This window comes from Poecilia mexicana, unplaced genomic scaffold (assembly GCF_051168715.1).
Source record: "Poecilia mexicana isolate PSO_F unplaced genomic scaffold, ASM5116871v1 scaffold_12, whole genome shotgun sequence".
Taxonomy (NCBI): domain Eukaryota; kingdom Metazoa; phylum Chordata; class Actinopteri; order Cyprinodontiformes; family Poeciliidae; genus Poecilia; species Poecilia mexicana.
In genome coordinates, this window is record NW_028263381.1 from 5,375,382 (window position 1) to 5,397,421 (window position 22,040).

At 40.5% G+C, this 22,040-nt stretch overlaps 1 protein-coding gene and 1 pseudogene across 1 annotated transcript; both read left to right on the forward strand.

The window, feature by feature from the left end:
* The first annotated feature begins 8 nt into the window (after nucleotides 1-8).
* sgtb (small glutamine rich tetratricopeptide repeat co-chaperone beta) lies at nucleotides 9-8,347 on the forward strand. The gene is made up of 12 exons (XM_014969892.2): nucleotides 9-128; nucleotides 1,592-1,704; nucleotides 2,100-2,203; nucleotides 2,490-2,565; nucleotides 3,628-3,727; nucleotides 3,875-3,979; nucleotides 5,253-5,391; nucleotides 5,495-5,557; nucleotides 5,942-5,979; nucleotides 6,105-6,188; nucleotides 7,334-7,454; nucleotides 7,554-8,347. The coding sequence occupies exons 2-11, from the start codon at nucleotides 1,605-1,607 to the stop codon at nucleotides 7,443-7,445; spliced, it is 921 nt and encodes a 306-aa protein (XP_014825378.1). The 5' UTR covers nucleotides 9-128; nucleotides 1,592-1,604; the 3' UTR covers nucleotides 7,446-7,454; nucleotides 7,554-8,347.
* Nucleotides 8,348-14,167: 5,820 nt separating this feature from the next.
* Nucleotides 14,168-16,287, forward strand: LOC106931119 (uncharacterized; annotated as a pseudogene).
* The last annotated feature ends 5,753 nt before the right edge of the window (nucleotides 16,288-22,040 follow it).

Genomic DNA, 22,040 nt, shown 5'->3' on the forward strand with positions numbered 1-22,040 from the left:
TGACAGAAAAAAAAGAAAAAAGAAAAAAAAACCTCTCGCTTCCGCAGGCCAGAGCGCATGCGCCGGGGGAAGGAAACGCTCGCGCCGTCCTCATGACGCGGTGGCAAACAGACAGCTGAGGAGCTCAGGTAAGGTGGGCGGGAGGGGAGACACCGATCATTACCCTTTAACGTAGAGCTATTACGAATACGCGGGTTTAATAGCTGATGCTTAATCAGTTCGGAGATGTTTTCTTCTTCACCTTCTCAGAGGGTCGTGTTTGTTTCAGCCTGTGTGCAGCATCACTCCGGCTGCAGAGCATTGTAGTGTTCAGATTAGGCTGTTTTAAAAGCAGCCAACGCCCGGCTGCGTGTCATATAGCCCGTCCGACGAGCTGATAAATGTTTTCTTTTAACAGCAAAAAGTGTGCATTATGAATGAAAACACCCCAGTTCCTCCCCTCTTACATCACAGCTCCCGCATCACTGCATGTAGCCGTGTGTCAACACACACGCACACACACACACGGTAAGGGAGGAGTGGGCTTCGCCAGCCGGACCAGAACATCGAATGGCATCAGCACGTGACGGCGATATGAGGCAGTGTTTGTGTTTTTTATCAGCATGCAGACGATATAACGACCGTCATCGCTTTACCATACCCCCCCCTGCTGCACCTATTACCAGGTCAGGCGCAGGGGAAGCAGCGTGGAGCTGCAACCAACGTGTGAACGCAACAACAATAAATATGTCCGAATTATGCAACGAGTTGTCCTGGAAACAAGGGACTGCGTGAAAGGCCGGAATCTTTATTATATTTGATAATAACGTGGCTGGATGAACCAGAAGGGAGTCAACCTCAAATGTTACTTTGCTTCTTTTTTCAAGAGGGCCATAGAATTAAATATTATAGGACTACCATATAAATGGTTTATCTGTGAACAGGTACATCTAAAATCTGAAAATCTTATGTGCATTTCAAATTCAAAATTACTTTATTGATCCCAAAGGGAAATTAAATGTTATTGTAAACTCATATTAATTCAAATTCTTCAAAGAGTAGTTGGAGGATGATGATAGCTATTGGCAGATAAGATCTCCTGTAGCAGTCTGTTTTACAACAAATCTGAAGAAGCCGCTGACCAAGGAAATTATTCCTCTTTTTACTCAGAGTCCCTTAAATAAAATCCAAAGCAACTTATTGCAGTAACAAGAACAAAGAGCCAAAAACATACAGTGGGATCTAAAATGGTTGATTAAGAAATCTTGACTGAGGAATGTAAATTAACAGAATACTCAGGCAATACCACATTCAATCTAAAGTCACTTTTTCAGTAGTATTAATCAAAAAAGTGAACTGTTTGTTCTTCACTTTGTTGAAGGAACAGGTATATTCCATTTTTTATATGTGGGCACAGTACACTATCCCATTAAAATTCAATCACTAATTGGAATAATAAGGAACTGCAATTTAAATACTAAAAACTACATTTCAATTACATGATTGAAAACTGTGGAAACGCATTTCCCGTTTTCTGACAAATCACTCATGGTGGATTCAAAAACGAGTGCCCTCCTTTTTCCAAATCCGAATCTCCTCCTGTGCTCAACAGTTTCTGGGTCAAAATGGCCGTGGAGAAGCGCCTGGCGTTCGCTATTGTGCAATTTCTACGAGACCAAACTCATCGCAGTGCTTTAAATTCTGATGAGCAAGAGAGCCTGGAGGGTAAGTCAGCTCACCCAAATATTCTGTACACCTGTATAGAGAATCCACTACAAAGAATTCATGCCCCTTAGACTTCTTTTTCTATTTATTTGGGTTTTAAATGTTAAGGTTTACCACAGACTCTTGACTGGATTTTTGTTTTGACTAAGTCACATTCTAAAACATGAATATGCCTTCATATGAACTCTTTCTCTATAGCCCTGGCAGCTCCATTACACACAGTTTCTTGGCAGCCTTTTATGGGTTTTTATCCACAGTTCACCAGCTTCGTGGACCGCTATGATGCTGCCACCACCATGCTTCCTTGTGTAGATTAAAAAAAATTCTTGAAAGAAATTTACTCACACTGTTATAATTTACTTACTCTGAGCTGTATGATCATTTCCTCTCTTCAGTTGCGATCCAGTGCTTGGAGACTACCTTCAAGATCAGCTCCAGTGACTGCCATCTCGCTGTATCCCAGCCACTCAGAGAGATATTCCTCAACGCCCTGCTCAAGGTGGGTGGTGACAACTACATCGGTGTAGCGTGGTGACATACCAAGGCACTCGATGGAAGCAGCCGTTTAACACACTGTATGAGAAATGTTAACAGTTACCTGCTTTATTGCAAATATGTCATTTCAAATCGATGCTCTTCACAGATCAGTCCCTGGAGTCTTGTAGCAAAGTGAAAGTTGAGGTGTCGTTTTCCTTTCATTGGAACTACCAGACAAAAAGAAATCCTCTCTAATAGTTTCATTTATGTTTATTAAATCTCATCGGTGAGTTTTCTATGTCACACAGAACGACAATCTCACCGTACCAGAGACGTCCCCGTCTCCTGAAGACATAGAACGGGCAGAGCAACTTAAAAATGAAGGTATGTTGTCAGCAGATGCAAATACATTGTTGCGTTTCCATGTTTTGTCAAGCTACAGATAAACATTTCCCTGTGTTTCAATGGGATTTTAAATGATTTTCATGACGGAGGTGGTGCAGGCGATGCAGCATAGTGTCAGATAATATTCAGTCTTTATTGAATGAATAATAAAACAGAGAAGTTACATAAAGCTGTAGGAAAACAACTAAAATTGGGAGGAATTACAGAGGATCCAGCAGTGAGAGATTACTGATGGAGGGTGGAAATAAAAAGAAGAGCTAATCACAGGTGAATGGATGCAGCTGGGGAAGGAAGCAGGTAAACTTACACAATGGGATAAACAGATGGCAAGAAATAAGGACATTAAGAATAAACAAATGATCAAAACAAAAGCATAAATGAGATCAGAAGTCCAAACATTAACGGAACAGTGCACGATTGTTTTCCTGTTCATTTCCCTTTGCAAAAATCAAATAATAATAAAAACATAGATTAGCCTATCTCCAGCTAACGTTCCGGGCGAGAGGCGGAGAGAAGTAAAAATCTGCACCAGAACTGTAGATTAGAATCCACAAGGGGACACGCTAAATTAAAAATGTCAAACCCTTCAGCTGCATTGGAGAGATCCGGCAGATCTGACCTGCTCAGAGTGACATTTTATTGGCACGGATTGGATCCACTGGTAGCCTTAACGGAGAAGGTTCACTGAAAATCAATACAAAGTTGTTGTGAGTGGTTTCTACCCTGACAGGAGGATCACCGCTATGCTACTGGTTATTAATCACGAAAGATGCAAAATATTGTTTTGTTTGTGTTTAAAAAGATGCTCCAGTGGCTTTGGAACCCACACTTCTACATAATCAGGTTAAAAACATGTAAAGCATAAACACATACCCAATATAGTGGTCTAACTCATTTTTTAGCGAAAGTGATTTATTTTTTTTCAAAAATCATCTTTTTTGCCAAGAAACAAAATCACTTGGCAAAAAATGACGTAGGTCATTATTTTTGATAAGTGACGATAAGTTCAAATAATTTACAATTGTTCTCAAATTTTTTTAGGGAACAATCATATGAAGGAGGAAAACTACAGATGTGCAGTTGAATGCTACACAAAGGCCATAGATCTGGACCTAAGAAACGCTGTGTATTACTGCAACAGGTACATTTGTGTCCAATGCTGTGATTCAATAAAGGTCTAATTGTGGTTTTATAATTCCATGTTGTAAAGCCAGTGTACCGTCTTCAGGTGCTGATGCAGACTCTATAAGTGACCTCTGATTTATGTATGAATGTATTTTCTTTGTAGAGCTGCTGCTCACAGTAAACTGGGTAATTATACTGAGGCGACTGGAGACTGTGAAAGAGCCATTGGGATTGATCCAACCTACAGCAAAGCATATGGGAGGATGGGGTGAGTTTATGACTGTAAACTAACAATAAAGCATGCTGTGCTAATATCGGCATCCCTCATAAAAGTTGTAAAAAACAAAAGCTTCCAATTGAAAACGTAAAAACTGTTTGGTGATATGAACACATTTAGTTGGTTACTTCAGTGGCTATTTTCCTGTGACTAATGAATGGATTGATATTTAAGATCAATACACATATCGTTCTCAAATGATTTCATCTGTTGTCTTACCCTTGTGAAAATGAAGTAGGCGAAATATATCTGTCACATTGAAGTTTTACATCAATCCCCAATTTCATGATTTCCTGTGGAAAAAATACAGACACTGTAGGCATTCTGAAAAAATAAGGAAGAAAAGAAAGGATTAACTACATTCATTTAGGGAGGTTCTAATTGGACATTAGTAAGTGTAGCAATAGTTTAAAAAATATAAAAGTTAGGGATCAGTACATAATACAACCTGGAATTTTTCACAACTTACAGCCTTTTTTTCTTGGATATTTAATATAACTTCACATAATGCTACCCCAAAACTTTACCAGAACTTTCTGAGTACTTACCTAGTAGTGCACTGAAACTTTCGCAGAACTTGCTGGTCACTTCTTGGGAAAGTACCTCTAAAATTCCATTAAAACTACCTGGCAGAATCCAGAAAGTAACTGATACGCTATGGGAAAGTATCTAGTATGTTCAATGAAAGTTCGAGCAAATAACTTGGAAAGTATCTGGCATGTTCCAGGAAAGTTCAAGGGAAGTACCTGGAAAATTCCAAAAAAAGTACCCAATAAATTTAATGAAAGCACCTAGTAAGTTCTACAACCTTTCTGGTAAATTTCATGAATTTGCTTGAAAGGCTTATGGAAAATAAGTTCTGGAAAGTACCGTAACAATTTAAGAAAGTATCATATAGGTTTCATGAAAGTACCTTGAAAGGCTCAGGACATTGCCCAGTAAGTTCCTCTTCTACCAAGGTTATCACAGTTCTGGTGAGCTTTGGAAAGTTTTGAGAAGCTATATTTGATAAGTAGAAAGTTGTAGAAAGTTCCAGGACACAACCTGCTGGGATAGTTGCAGAATGTAAAACTACAAGCTGAATTATGCTGCCATCAACTACACTGATTAGTTTCTGACATTTTTCTGTCTGAGATTTCGCTGCTTCTGCAGGAGATGTTTTAATTTTAGGGTGTTTTACACATTTTTTTTTTGCAGAGATGTCAAATTGTGGAGGTCCCTGTGTATATTGAATCTGATTTGTCTACCTTGTGTGTGGGTGCAGTTTGGCTTTAACTGCAATGAATAAGTATCCAGAGGCGATTTCATACTTCAAGAAAGCCCTGGTTCTAGACCCGGAGAATGACACGTATAAATCCAACCTGAAGATCGCAGAGCAGAAGCATAAAGAAGCTTCCAGCCCAGTGAGTGAAAATGGGAATGTTTTATTTTAGTTAATTACCGATTACTTGATTGTTGTCAGCTTAAACAGTTTTTTTTTTTTTAATTGCCAACACTCTGTTACAGATTGCTGCCGGATTGGGATTTGACATGGCAAGTTTAATCAACAACCCAGCCTTCATCAGCATGGTGAGACTCCTGGTAACACTGTTGTACTTGAAAAAGTTTTGACAAAAAGCTTGTCGATATAGGCGGCCAGGATCCTCAACACTGGTTCCTATTAACCGTTAAAGTTATTGCGTTGTTAAAATGTCTTACCCTTGGCTCCTAGCATGTAAAAACTATGAGACGTGGGAGGGCCAGCTGGGTCAAGAACATGTCTACAAACCTGCCATAGTTTTACTGCGGCAACGACAAGACACATCTGAATCCAATAGCAGCCCGGCTGCATCCAGACCAAGGAATTACGAGCCCTGTTTCGTCATAAAACCGCCAATGCAATCGGCAGTAAATTGTTCCTCCTACAGTGTTTGTGTGCAACCCGATTGATTTCGGCTCCATTTCTGTTTACAGGCCGCGAGCGTCATGCAGAACCAACAAGTCCAGCAGCTGTGAGTGCAATGCAGATTTAACCATGTTTGGAATCGGCTCAAAAGCTTGAATGGAATCTGTAGTTTTAATAGGTTCTTTTTCTTTTTTTAATCGCACAACCTACTCACTGTCTCTGTGTGCTCAGCATGTCGGGAATGATGTCGAATGCAGTTAGAGGTCCTGCCGCAGGAGTGGGAGGACTGTCTGACATCTCCAGCTTGATTGAGGCGTAAGTAGAAGAGTGAAGACAGAAGATTTGCACAAGTTATGACTGTAATATACATTTTTGCTTCAGTTTATGGGGCTTGGGGAGCCATTACCAGGATTCATTCCAGCTGCTGCTGGTATTGATCCATTTGTCTTTGGCAAGAAAGCAACTGAGCAATAATGCCGCTTCTAACTCTTCCATATAAAATGACATTGTCAAAGCTCTGCCTTCCATTTATGCGAAACATAGCTCTATTAGTTTTATGATTTAATTCATGTAAACCATACAACTAGCTTTTAACCTTTTACAACAATGTTATGGCCTTAACTTGTAAATTCCAAATTAGAGCTCAAATCAATTAATTCAATTAATTGAAATAATCGTCAAGTAATTTAATAGTCAATTAATTGTTAACTGGAGAATACGAACCACAAATAGGCAATTTGCTGAAGGCACAACACACTCAGAGTAGAAGTATTTTTTTCAGTTAGATTAATCGCATTAATCAGGATTAATGGAACGAAATAATCATCAACTAATTTTTTTTTGGATTAATTGTTCACTGGAGTATACAGACTAAAATAAAAGGCCATTTGCTGAAAGAACAACATACTCAGAACAAAAGTATTGTTTTAGTTGTGGAAACGATACTTTTCACAATTAACTGATTAATCACGATTAATTGGATTAATTGATTATTCGAAATAGAAACTAATTTAATAAGCAACTGTTAACTGGAGGATAAAAGACTGAAAAAAGGCCATGAGACACTTGGAGCATAACTAAATTTTTTTTAGCTGCAGATGCATCCTTTGCTACAAATGATAAAGTGTATATTATATGAATGCTATGTTACATCATTTCAAGGAAAAGGAAATACAGCAAGTGTTTCTAATATTGTATAAACAGGGCTTAAGTCAAAATGAAATAAAAAATTTGCAGAATGTGCCAGTTTTTTTTTATTATTATTATTTTTATATCCGATTAATTGTAATCAGTTACTAAAATAATCATTCTTTGCAGCCCTACTCCAAATATCTTTGGGCATTTTCCTAAGAAAAATGCAGTTTATTTTAAATTTTATGTTCCTAACCTTCCTGGATGTTAAACAATATAACAAGACTTCCTCTTTCTTGCTTTTTTTTTTTTCTTACCCCCGCCATCAGGGGCCAGCAGTTCGCCCAGCAAATCCAGCAGCAGAACCCAGAGCTCATCGAACAGCTAAGGAACCACATCCGGAGCCGTTCCTTCAGCGGCAGCGCTGAGGAGCACTCATGATTTATTTGGGTATTCTTCCACTTAAAAGCGAAACTCTCTTAGCAGCAGACCGTGCACTCATCCAGGTCTCATTTATACAGCCGTAACAGCTGAGTAATTTCATTGCAGACACTCTTTATTTGCCTCCGAAGAAGAGCAACCATATGGCGCGATAACAATCTCTACACCCATTTCTAGTCCCCGGCACAGCTGGAAAGAAGAGATGAGGATGGGGTCGAAGGCACTTTAACTGAGACTATAGGAGAGGAAAAACGAAAAAAACAACAAAAAACTGGAGACTGGACCATTAAAACGAAACATCCCACCAAACAAGAAAACACCTGGTGATAAAACAGGAGCCTAGATGTCAGTCAGTCCACCAACAGACCGTGAAGTGAATATTATCTCCAGTCGGAGTCATCGTGTTGGATGTGGCGAAGTCACTGACTTCTTCATAAGTCGAGGATTCATCTCTCTATTCATAATACAGAAAGAGTGGAGGAGGAATGTACTTAAACCGCTTAGCAGGGAAAATTGCAGCTTTTTTTCATAAATACTACATCAAGCTTTGGTTGTTTATAATGTTTAATATTATTTTTATAGTCAGAATCAACTTTTAACACCATACTCGCTTTGTTTGAATAACTATAATAATTAAAAAAAAACATTCAGCCTTTGAATATTATGGGACTCACGTTACTGCTATTTAATGCATACACATCATCATTAAGGCAACAATGTAATTGTATTAGCAGTGTTTGCAGCCTGTTCAGTTGGTGACCAACAACATATTCCTACTGTTCGTTTCTGCATGCTCTTAAATCTGGTATTTGAGATCAGAAGCTTTGTGGAAACTAATGTATCACTAAGGCAGCACTTTGTTTTGTCTTAGGGGGAAAAAGAAATAAATGTCTTAAAAGTAACCGCCTCATTTTTTCTTTTATAGGAAAATAACAAACGTGAGACATTTTAATCTTTTTGTAACTTGATATGGACATGCATATGACTATCTGACAATGTATGCTGATCTGACAGAACACTGGCTAACGCATCATTGGGGTATGAGAGTCAGCGCTGATACCTACGAATGGCCATTATTATTATGTGTGCACACAAAGGTTCAAGGTTTAAAAAAAAATTTAGATTTTTGTTTTGACATGATTTTTTTGTTTTGATTGAATTCTACTCTTTTTGTTTGACATGATTTTTTTTTGGATTGAATAATTGTGAAACAAATCTAACTCCATACATTACCAAAATAACTAGCAGAGCAGGAGTTTAAAATTAACCGCTGTGTTCAGGGAGGCTTATTAATGATCGCAAAATAAATATCAAGCCTGAAAACCTAATATTGTAACGGACTGAATGTTTTTAACGTAATCTCTGGTCGGCTTGTGGAGCGCAGGAGGTTGCCATGGCAACGGCTGTGCTTAAACGACAGAGAGAGACGGAGAATAAAAGGTGCGAATGGTTTAGAGTTGATCACCTGTTCGGGTTGTTTTACCTTTGCTGTGGCGCGTCACAGCCGCTGTAATTTCTGAACGTTCAATAAACGACAAACTTGGACTAATTACCTCGTTCTTTGTGACTATACGTGATTTACAACAAACATCAAACACGGCAAATGTGGCTTCTACCGTGATAATTATGTGAAATTAAATTAATTGTAAAAAAAAATAATAGTTTGGTGCTGTCGGGCTCAGAGTCTGAGAGGCTTTTCCTTCATCAAACTATTTTATTTATTTATTTATTGCCTCTTATTTAGTGGAAATATTGATGTTGATGAGACTTTCTCCAAAATGATAACCTTTTTCTACCTTTAGCTCCACTGTTGAAAAAGAGAAGCTAACATTCACAAATGACAGTGAAATAAAATCAAGCCCAACATCTGGCTTTAGGTGATTCCTCTGGAACCTGTTGGAGGAAAAATATCCCAACTTCAGAAGATGAGCTTTAACCTAACAGAGCTCTGTGGTTCCTCCTATCAGTACGAGAGTCAGGGTGAGGAGGCGCCATGTTAGGAAGATGAAGTGGAAGCTGCAGGATCTGCAGAACAAACAGGTCATGATGCCAGGCCTACTGACTATCCCTCTGTCTGGACACAGGATCAATAGAACCAGTTTTAAAGCTAAAATGAATGGTTATATGCCAGACATGGAAAACTGGGATGCACTCCATGCCATGATGTTCAGAATTTAGATCTCATGGCATCTCAAGGTGTCAACATTGCAGCCAGTGGGCTGAAGGAAATACAGCTCTATTCAGTAACAATGCAAGAGCTACCAGCTTTTATCACTTCGCAAAAAATTAATCAGCACAGAAACTCCAAAGCACAAAGAAGCAACATATACACACACACACACACACACACACATATATATATATATATATATATATATATATATATATATATATATATATATATATTTTTTTTTTTGTCATAGTACCCCCAAGAATTTAAAACTACTTTCACCCAGTGGTGGAGAAAATACTCAAAAAATGTACTTAAGTAAAAGTACAAATACACAGGCAAAAATGTACTCAAGTAAAAGTCAAAGTACCACAGGAATCGGATCGTTCCTGAATGTCATATCACTATATTGCACTTTGGTCACAGCGTTGTCCCATATAGGCTACACCTCAGTAAACACCTCCACACAATAATTCAGCGCACGAGTGACAACTTTTTTTTCATGCAGATGCAACACGTGTCTCTGTACAGCTAGCTTTGCTAGCATCACGTGCTAGCATCACGTCCACATAGCTTACCTTTCTTTAAGCTTTCCTTCCAAGTGACGCTAAAAGTTGGATAAAGTCCCCACCGTCTGTGAAAGCGAAGCGCTGCTGGTTTTACATGTCGCCATATCTTATGATTTATGCAGCTATTATCGATTAGTTAGACATCTTCTCCCGCTCAGAGGAAACCACTGCGCATGTCTGGAGCTCCGCGTGCGAGTAAAGGTGGAGGCGATGGGTGACAACAGACACTAAGTCACGTTATAGCTTGGATTTTACGGCGCCACCTTAAGTCCCTGAACTTCATATTTTAACGGAAAAAAAGAGCAACTCGACTTGGATGTAACGTGTAACGCGATGGTTTTGTAGAAATGTAGTGAAGTAGAAAGTACAGATACTTACTGTAAAATGTAGTGGAGTAAAAGTAGAAAGTATCCATTATTAAATCTACTTAAGTAAAGTACAGATACACAAAAATTGTACTTAAGTACAGTAACGAAGTACTTGTACTTGATGTGCAAAATAGTTCTGCCTTTACTTCTACTGTGACATATTTCTATGCTCTCTTCTCTATAGCTCACACCACAGTTCTTCTACAAGACAACCAAAGTTTATAAAAGATTAGATAATTTATTTTCCATTGTGCGAACGTACAATGTAGAAGCATTGCAAATTTGTATATTGCACACTTCAAAAGAAAGTATTCATTGGAATAAATCATTAAAATAAAAACTCAAACGCCATGTGTCCTGGCTGAGTACGGTCCACCGGAAAGTTGCGTCGTGACAGAGAGTTCTGGTCATTAAGGGAGGGAAGACGGCGGCTGATTTTTCTTTAGGGTGGTGTTGATGACCAGCGTCAGAAGGCGCCTCCTAAACGCTGCAGAGAGACAGACGTCTGTCTGTCGGTCTTGGTCATGTCAGGCCTCGTCACACTGGCAGAAGAGCAGCTCACAACAGGCAGATGAACAAGTTGGAGCGTTTCTTCTTCTTCAGCAACGGGAATCAAGCACAACTTGCATGGCAAGTGGTTTACCAGCAGAATCCTATGCTGACCACACGCTCATCTGTTCTACTCCTTCCTGTTCATCTACATGAAAAACACAAATGTTACTCTCTGTTCCCCATTCCATAAAAGGTTTCATCACATTCTTATAATAGGTGCTACTGATGCATTTGACAACTTGCTTCATTTCATACCACTATTATGACATGGTAGGTCTAGCCCTTTTAGAACACACCTTTATTTCACATTTCACCGTTTATCATACGATCGCAACTTTCTGTAGGAGGAAACGTCTGGATGGCTCTCTGTGGGTCAGAGTCAGTCTGACTCAGAAGTTGTGGCATAGACAGGGGTTTCGTCTGCATTATTTCCCAATGGCATTGTGTCTTCTTTCACCACTACCCTGCCAGCATGCCTAGGTGGGCCCCATGTGGGGAAAAGGAGGGCAGACCATATGGGTCCCATATGGGTTTGTCCGTGGGTTCCACGATGGCCCCACATGGGTTTGCCCATGTAGGGCCACAGCCCACATGGGCCCTACATGGGCCCTATATGGTGGTGGCCAACATGGGTTTGTCCATTTAGGGCACATGACAGGTCCATCACAAGTGAGTGGGAGTCAGCAGAGTCAGACAGGGGAACCCCATAACACTCTACACATAACAATGATCACAATGCAACTTATAACAAATATGGACCCCAGCAGAACTAAAATACAGAATCGTTAAAATGCTACGACAAAGGTTGATTGAAGGTCCATCTTGTGAACCATCAGTTGGCAACAATATGGTCTATATAGCCAGAACACAACACAATGTTACATTTCTGAGAACTGATGAACAAGTATCTGGACAGAGTGAACAGCCAGAGAGAAGAAGAGTCAGAAGAGGCTGAGGACATCTGCCAGTTTCCATCAGTCCAACATCAGGATATGGCTGCAACCCACAACACGATGCTGATGGAGGTCCTCCTCCCACCCTACTGTTCATTCCTTAACCCCACTCAGGAACCTTTGTCAGCATGACGATGGAAATTAAAATGTAATGTAATTATGTAATTTCTACAGCACTGTACAGTTTTCCATGAGGAGATTGTCCTGTGGTTCCTTTTCTACTTTTTTTGTTCTCTGCATTTCTGTCTTTTCCTTTCTGAATCACCGTGGCATGGTCCATCAATAAATTACAGCAAAAGCATAAATGTGAATTTGACATGACATATGACATATCAATTTGACCATCTTATCTGTACATAGAGAAACTATAACTTATTATTTTGAGTCACTGATATGTTAACTGACAGAATTTTGAGAGCTGAACTAAGGATTTTTCAAGCTATTTTTGCTGTTTCTACAAATTGTTTTGAGAAATGTGTTTACTGTTTTGTAAATGCCAACAATGACTTGAGAAATGCACCAAAAGTGACTGAGAAAAACTAGCACAGCATAAATTGTCTTAAAACTATTTGTTTGCCTGTATGAAACGTGTACACATTTACAGCTTTGTTTCTGCTAGCTTGCAGGAACTGTAACTTACATAAATGGTTGAAGACAACTTATTGGCCTTCATGACACTCAGATAAATGGTGAGTATCTATTTCATAAATTGCCAAAAACAGTTATATTTGTAACTTTTAAAGTCAGTTTGTGTATTGAAAGATGGACATAAGATTGTTTAACATGTTATAAGGGTTCTCTCTGTTTAGGGACATATATTTGAAAAAAGAAGAGGTGCTCTTGCCAAACAATGAAGGTTTACATTTCATTCATAAAATGCAACATGTTTGTGGAATGAAATCCAGACAACACAGAACAAACGGCTCCAGGCACCTTCAAAACATCCATAGAAATACTTACGTTTACCTTTATTTCATGTCCTGATTTGTTCAATGTTTTTCCACTTTATTTGGTGGTTATAATTCAGTTTCATTTGTAAAGGGCCACCTACTGGCACGGCCTGGTATTTTCTAACTGAGCTCATGGCAAACATGTTTTCATGAGGAAATGACTCCTCATGAACATGGAATTATAAAAAGATATAAAGCTCAAATCTAAACAACTGATGTTGATATACACACCAAATAAGGACTGTTCACTTTAATTTATCAACCCTTTGTTTTGTTTTTTTGGTGGCGGAGGGTAAAGTTTTTATCAGCCTCCAGTACCTGCAGAAACCTGGACAGCCTCCTAAACTGTTATTTTATAAAATCACCTCTGATACTCCCAGTCATTTCAGCAGCAGTGGATCAGAGCCTCAGTTCACTCTGACAATCAGTGGAGTTCAGGCTGATGATGATTATTACTGTATGGGAGTGTATTTAGTAAATGATGACAACGTGATCACACAGTGATTTATAGTTGTACAAAAACCTCCTTCAGTCTGACTGAAGGCTGCAGGTGCAGAGAAATGATGAGAATTGGTTCAGTGAAAACATCACTGAAGTTACCAATAACACCATCAAATACCTAAAGTTCAAATCACCAACTATAGATTATTTTATAAACACAGATGTTGGAATTAGTTTTATAAATATGGATTCTCAATAAGTGTTCTGGTGCTTTCCCTCACCAACACTAAAAGCCTTAATTTTTTCCTAAAGGCTTTTTCATGTGCAGGTTTCTAAAACGTTTTATAAACTTTAAAGAAATGAAGATGAGACGACGTTTGATCAAGAACATGAACGTTGAAACACAACAATAAATACAAAGGGACTATTTTGAATGTAAACAAGAATAAAGAGTAAGACGTGGTGGTGGAATGATGTCACACCACCAGCAAAGGAAGATTCTGTGATGTCACTGGCGATGCAGTCTGTGATGTCATCAACTGCAGAATTGTATGTAACACAATTCTGCATATTTTTCATTGCTTGCAATATCAATGACTAGTTCAGACGTGCGCAAAGCTCTTTTGGATCAACCTTTCACAAAGTTTACCATCAACGATTTTAGTGACTGCAGTTCAGAGAAAATGTCTGATTATGCACAAAGATGCCACAGTGGAGAGATGGGGCCCCATCACTCCACGGCAATGGGAGTTCAGGAAAACCCAGAAGGCCTGTTTGCTGCTGCACACGACGCCTTACTGGAGGAAATCCACAGACTGGGCTCCCTTCTGGAAGAGGAGATCGCCGGAAGGGTTGAAGACAACCGGAAAATGGTTCACTTGGAGGAAGAGCTGGAAGAGACCAAACGAGAACTAGAAAGGGAGAAAGCGAAGGGAAATCAGCTGATGAGTAGATATGAAATGGATACAATGGTCTTACAACAGCAGGTAGAAACATACCAACAAAAAATGAGAGAAAAGAAAGAGATGTGTTGCCAGGATAGAAAACACCGTGAACTACAGCAAGAAGTTGAAAAGCTTCAACAACAGATCAGTCAAGACAGAAACGTTTATCATAAGAAATCAGGGGAGAACAAGACGATTATTGATGAGACAAACAAAGAAATAAAATTTCTGCAACGTGAGAAGAGACGTTGGCAACAAAAATTTGATCAAATGAAGCACTCATTCCATGAATTTATTGCAAAATATGAAAGCGACACTACTAGGCTAAGTCAAGATGTTGAACATTATAAGCAGCAGGTGAGACTAGAAAAAGACGCCAGTTTAGAGAGAGAGAAGGAAAGACAGCAGCTCATAAACAAACTTAGAACTGAGAAGGAAGAGGGGTTCCAGAAAATGGCAGGAGAAATTATAATTCTAAAAAAGAGGGAGAAGTACATCCTTAATGAATTAGATCAGGTACACTGTTTTTATGATGAGCTTAGCGATAGATATGAAATAGATATCATAGAATTACAGCAGCAGGCGGAAATCTATAAACAGAAGGCAAAGCAGGGGGAAACAGATCTTTTAAACAGAGAACAAGAACAAAAACTTATGGAGGAAAAACAGCAATCTGCTCTGGAGCAAATCAAAAAACTCCAGCAGAAAATGTTTCAAGAAAGAAACGCTTATTTGGAGAAATCAGAGAAAGATAAGGTGATTCAGGATAATCTGATAGCAACAAATACCTTACTACAAGAAAGTAAAATAAAAGAAATCAAATTCCTGCAGGAGAAGGAAAGTGAAGCCCAGGCCGAGTTTGAGAAACTGAAAGATTTGTACCAGGACTTAAATCATCGATATGAAACAGACATGACTGCGCTAAAAGAGGAGGCCAAAAAATACCAGCAGGAATTAAGCTGTGTAAAAGAACAATTAGAAAAAAACAAAAGACACTCTGAGAGATCTGACAAATGAGAAACAGATCAAAGTTTTCCAGGAGGAGGAGGACATTTCTCACAGCGCAGTCAACGTGGTTAAAGGATCGAATAAAGAGGTGTCTTTGGAGAAGGAACTGCTTGGAGACCCTTTACCGGGTTGTTCAACAGACCCAGAACCCAAAGATGAGACAGAGACCCTAGAAAAAAACGTCCCAGAAGATTTAGAAAACGGAGAGAACAACACTACAGAGGACGGCAAGAAGAAAAAAACAAAAACTTCCATTTGGAAAAAAATCCGCAACACGCTAGGGTTCAAAAAGTCCAAAAAAGAAACAAAGGGGTGAAGAAAATCATAGTGAAAATCATAGACATAGTGAAGGAGTTCGGATAAAAATCCGAAAAATCAAACGCACAGAGGTCGTTGACTGGACGCCCTGCGACCCTCCGTCAAGAGGAAATTTAAAATGTTTCCTCCCCCCCCTCACCCCCACTGACAAACTAGATCAACCCAATTGGAAAAAACATGGGCAGCACGGTGGCGCAGCGGTTAGCGCTGCGCCACCGTGTGTGGAGTTTGCATGTTCTCCCCGTGTCTGCGTGGGTTTTCTCCGGGTGCTCCGGTTTCCCCCACATCCCCAAAACATGTCGGTCAGGTCAGTTGGTCACTGTAAATTGTCCCAAAAGAGTTTAAGAAAAATGAGTTGAATTCGCCGTTTGTTCGCCCTTTTCCCTTCACTGTTTCAGTGGAAGACGGCACAACACTCGGCTCAGAAGGTCCAGGGAGCAATTTAACATTAAAACCGTGTAGAAAAGGGAAAAAAGAAGAACAATCCATATGAAAATTATGAATTTAGTCAGAAATCATTTCCATTACAGGAAGAAATCGATTCGTAGATGAATACTTTGTGTTGTTGAGCTTATGTGCTGTCTGCTTGTAAAAAAAGAGAAAAAAACTGAAATAATTCAGTTTTTTTTTACCAGCTTTATAATAAATTATGTTTTGTTTAGGATGTTACTTATAGGTTTTGTTTGTCAACCTGGGTTTAATTCCCAGTCCTGGGGAATCTGCTGCATGTCACTCCATTCTCTCTCTCCCCAATTTCCTCTTCATCCAATAACGGCCTAAAAAACTTTATTAGAACCTAAAAAACTTTATTAGAACCTAAAAAACTTTTTTAAAAAACAACTAAAAATACATTTCACTTCACAAGTGGACCAAAAGTCAGAATATGCTCACCAATTGTGCTTGTTTCCTCACGTTAAAAACTCTCTCTCTCTCTCTCGTTCTTACATAATTAATAGGTTACTAAATACACACACACACACACACACACACACACACACACACACACACACACACATCCCCCCCATGGGCTGCCATCTTATCGTGGTGGGGGGGTTTGAGTGTCCCAGTGATCCTAGGAGTTATGCTGTCTGGTCTTCATGCCTCTGGTAAGGCCACCCGATGCAGACGGGTCCTAGGTGAGGAACCAGACCAAGTGCAGCCCAAAGATCCTTTATGATGAATAAGACCACACTCTATGAAATAATCCTGTAAATTTACAGTCAAATACTGGCAGCTATAGACGCCAGACGTTTAATGTAAATGCACAGTAACTGTACCGTAATTAATCCTGACAATAGATTACCGTCAATGCAAGTACGGTATAGATACAGTGAAAGAACGGTAAACTTCTGGCGTCTATAGCTGCCAGTAGTTTACTGTTCTTTTGAAAGAAAGATGTTTTATGAAATTTTAAATCAGGGTCGAAGGAGATCGGCGGCAATAACGAAACCAAACGCTGTTTCTGCTAGAATTAAATGTGCTCGATTTATTTCCCCACAGAATAAAGCGAAATAACATGCATCAAACACTGTTACTGCTAGAACAAATATGCTCGATTTATTCCCCACAGAATACAGTACAAAACACTCTGACTAAACACGTGATGCTCGATTCATTCAAGTTACCAGCGCTTACCTCGTGAAACGTGGCCGGAGAGCCTTCGGCCTAGAGACAAGCAGCAGCATCAACGTAGCTGGGCATTCGAACGCGATCCACAGCAGACTCTGACTCAAACCGCGGGCTTTTTCATATTTTATCTCTTAAACAAAGGGATGCTTGCGTGGAAAGGGGGAGTGGCCATCTCCATCCTTGCAGGCGAGCCATCCAATCAGAGGTAGCCGCTCTCCGACCACGAGCCAATCATGGGCTGAGAGCGTGAACCAGCAGACCAATCAGAGCCCAACCCAAGTCAACCAGAGCCAAGCACGCCCTGTTCACGTGATCTGCATGAGGATGCAGCATGTTCAATTTGCATAATACATTGAGCAGAATAAGTTTTATCAGACAAAGAAAGATCAAATTATAAAGAAGAGAGCAGTTTTATCAAAGAATGAATAATAAAATAATAAATGAATGATTATCAAAGAACATAAAAGATAATAAAAAGATAATAAAAAGATAAAAATACAAAATACCAGATCATTCCACCCCTTGGTCTTTGATAATCACTTTAGTACCAGATCATTCCACCTCTTGGTCTTTGATAATATCCTGAATTAAAGTAACTTTTAAAATAGAATAAAAAGATAATAAAAAGATAAAGGTCTTTGATAATCACTTTAGTCTTGCATCCCGAATTCGCAAAGTAACTTTCATCTTAAGGCTGTGTTATAAATTCTATCAACCAAAGACCTTTTTACTCGTCTAATATATACGCAAATCGTTCTCTTTGTATGTGTGCATGTATTGTTTTCATGTTACATGCCGTCCATTTTAAAGCTTGTGAGATGTTTCTCAACACCTCGGATGTGGCATTCCACATACTTAGGTCCCATGTCAGTTGTTGCTGGAAGATCTTCGCTGCTTCTTCCTGAGTCATAACTGTCGATGGCATCCAGACCCCTATTTGGTGAACAGCTCTAGCTGCATGTTGTCCGGTGTTGGACAGCATCGTGCGGGTAACCTCGTTATCCACCGCATTGGATACTCCCATCAGTGTTCCAGCTCCACCTAAAATTGTGTCATACCACTCACGTCCTCTCCGTGCACATGAGTCGTCTGTCGGTGTCAGAATGATACTGACACATTGGTACATGCGATTGAATTCGTAGTGTACATCCTCTGGTGACAATAGGCATGGGTGACCTTGAATAACACTGTTCACCTAATCAGACATCTGGTATGTGCTGCACAAGTGAAATTATCCTGGCTCCGGTCATGGGTACTGCTTTCCCACCACAGTCGAATCTTAGCTCGAGAGCGAAGCGGGACGTCGTCAGCAGTACCATGGCGACCAAGGCACGGCACACGATGACTTCGCAGCCGGTACATCCTCCTCGGCGCCTCCCATGATGGCGGACGTCGTCACCGCCGGCGTCACGGGAGTATGGAGCTGAAATGACAATTAGCACTGCTATAACACAAAATAGAAAAATACTGATTAGTTTTCTTTTAAATAACATTTTGACACAGGCACATTCAACCACTTCTCTTCTCCTAAATATATACAGTTGCATCGTTGCCTTGGGCAATGATTTATGCGGCTTCTGGTGGACCATTTTCCTGTCTCACCCAAACCTTTGCCCCAGGTTTATCTGTGGAACCAAAGCCCCCTTTTCTCCTTACTGTTATCTCAGTGGGTGGAGAGATTTCCTGAACTTCTGACATGTCACACGGTTGCAGTAGCAATTGTGCAATCTTGTCTCCTTTTTGTAATACCAGGGGACTTTCGCCTTGGTGGCGACACACCACACCCAATTCTCCCTGATAATCACTGTCAATAACCCCAGCCTGAATGGTCAATCCTTTTAAGGACAATCCTGACCGCGGTAGAATATGTAACCCGAGCCCTGTTTTTACAACTTGAACCTGATTAGGTATTAGGGTCATGGGTTCCAGTGTTCTCAAGTCCAACCCTGCGGAGCCTGGGGTAGCTCTGATAGGAAGTTCTGCCCTTTCATCAATCTTCCACATTTTAATAGGTTCTTTATCTGGGGTGTTATGGACAGTGTTCATTTGGTTTAGTGGTGTTACCCCTGGTGCGATTGGCCTGTTATTCAATTGGGCCACCGCTTGCGCTAGATTTGGTTTCCAATTGGTCAAGTCATGTTTATCACTCATCTTCCGGAGTGACTCTTTCAACAATCCATTCATCCGTTCTTCCAGGTGTGCAAGGTCAGGATACAGGGCTGAATGTCTCCTATCCTTATTCCTACCATTTTTGCCCTTCTTTTTCTTTTTAACAGTCCGCAGGTGTATTTCCCCTTCTTCAGATGATCCTGATTCTGGGTCCGAAATTTCAGCGATGATCTTTTTCTTAAAGGGCCCACCCGACTGTATTTGTCCTACCGACTCAGATCCACGTGCTTCGCTCATGGACTCCTGGACGACGTCGCAGAGACTTTGTGCCAAAGTATGCAGTCCTGGAAATTCAGAATATCTTGTGCAACTTACCTTCAATCCTTTTTTATGGCATTTCTTCTTTAATTCCTCTGTGGGAAGTCCATCTATTTCAGAGGGAGAGACCCCTGCCTGGATCAGTGCTCTCCAGTACACAGATCTGGACGGTCCCTGTCCTGGTCTCAGCCCATCCCTGTGTGGGCCACGGGATCCTTGCTGATGGTCATCCCTTCTTCGTGGCTCCTCCCAATTCCCCAGGGCTCCTAACTCCCCTATACGATTCTTAATGTCAGGCACCTGGATCGCCTAGCATCACAGTTAGCATTGCTGCTCGGTAATGGGGGGGTGCAGTACGAATCAGCTGATCCCGCACGGCTTTTGGAACTGCTAAGGCTTGATATTGATCAGCCATGCCCACTACCAACGCATCTCTCACACACAATCGAGTCAAACGCTGTGTACATTCTCTTAGCGTTATCCAAGCTCCAGTGATTTCTGGCCAGTCAGTAAACGCGGCGTATTGGTTTTGTATGGCGGCCGCCCATACCACAAACAATGATGCTGTATCTGGCATTTGTCTTACCTCTTGGCGATAATTAGAATTTATTACTCCCTCGGTAGACAATCCTGCAAAAGACATCCCATCAACTGCATCTATTTCCACTTGTGAGGCCCCTTCATCCAACATCCGTGCTAACCACAAATCTGTCGGCTCCCCATTCTGCTGCCGCAGTCTGCATATTTCTATCCCATGAAATATTTCCATCCCATTTCACTGGGTCCCATTCTGCAGTTAAACCAGCAACAAACGCACGAACATTTTTTGGCAAAGGCTGCCGGGGCTTCCTTCTAAGTTTCTGTTGCTTCTTCAGTGCAGCGACCTGAACCACAGTTCTCTCAGCTAACTCAGTCATTTGCTGTAACCGGTTATTTAACAGCTGCACATGTTGCTTCTGCAGCTAATGCATCGGCTAAGGCCTGTCTATCTTTCAGCTGCTGCGCCTGTGCTTCTTCATGCTGCTTTTTCCAAGCGGCTGCGCAAGCCCACATACGCCTTTGCAATCCAGCAACAGGGCTTTTGGCCTCCACCTCAATGCTTTGCAAAACAGCTAACAACTCCGGCGGCTCGGCTTCCCGCAGCGCATCTCCCCACGGCTCGGGTCGCCCTCCCCCCTCGCGCAAACACTGCGCTACATCCTGGTGAGGCTGATCCCAGCCAGGGATTATTTCAACTTTTTTTCCAACGTCATACTTACTCTTATTTTTATTCTTTCTCTTAAACATGTTAAACATATTTGCCGCAGTCCCCTTTAAAATCCTGTTCGTGACGCCAAAATGTTTTATGAAATTTTAAATCAGGGTCGAAGGAGATCGGCGGCAATAACGAAACCAAAGGCTGTTTCTGCTAGAATTAAATGTGCTCGATTTATTTCCCCACAGAATACAGCGAAATAACATGCATCAAACACTGTTACTGCTAGAACAAATATGCTCGATTTATTCCCCACAGAATACAGTACAAAACACTCTGACTAAACACGTGATGCTCGATTCATTCAAGTTACCAGCGCTTACCTCGTGAAACGTGGCCGGAGAGCCTTCGGCCTAGAGATATAGCGGTAGCATCAACGTAGCTGGGCATTCGAACGCGATCCACAGCAGACTCTGACTCAAACCGCGGGCTTTTTCATATTTTATCTCTTAAACAAAGGGATGCTTGCGTGGAAAGGGGGAGTGGCCATCTCCATCCTTGCAGGCGAGCCATCCAATCAGAGGTAGCCGCTCTCCGACCATGAGCCAATCATGGGCTGAGAGCGTGAACCAGCAGACCAATCAGAGCCCAACCCAAGTCAACCACAGCCAAGCACGCCCTGTTCACGTGATCTGCATGAGGATGCAGCATGTTCAATTTGCATAATACATTGAGCAGAATAAGTTTTATCAGACAAAGAAAGATCAAATTATAAAGAACAATACCCTGAGCAGTTTTATCAAAGAATGAATAATAAAATAATAAATGAATGATTATCAAAGAACATAAAAGATAATAAAAAGATAATAAAAAGATAAAAATACAAAATACCAGATCAAACGATAAAAAAAATACTGGTAACTACGATGTACTGTCTTGTTCATGCCACCACAATAAAACTGCTTATCTTTTCTGCACATCGGTATTTCTATGAAAATTACAAGCAAGTTTAATTACAGGAAGGAGAGAGTCTGAAGTTTTTTGTTCAGCTCAAAAAGTTTGCTTCTCGTT

Coding starts and splice junctions, on each gene's coding strand:
- sgtb (XM_014969892.2), top strand. CDS start 1,605: ATGGCCGTGGAGAAGCGCCTGGCGTTCGCTATTGTGCAATTTCTACGA. Junction 2,204..2,489: donor TCCTCAACGCCCTGCTCAAG/GTGGGTGGTGAC, acceptor TATGTCACACAG/AACGACAATCTCACCGTACC. Junction 2,566..3,627: donor AGAGCAACTTAAAAATGAAG/GTATGTTGTCAG, acceptor AAATTTTTTTAG/GGAACAATCATATGAAGGAG.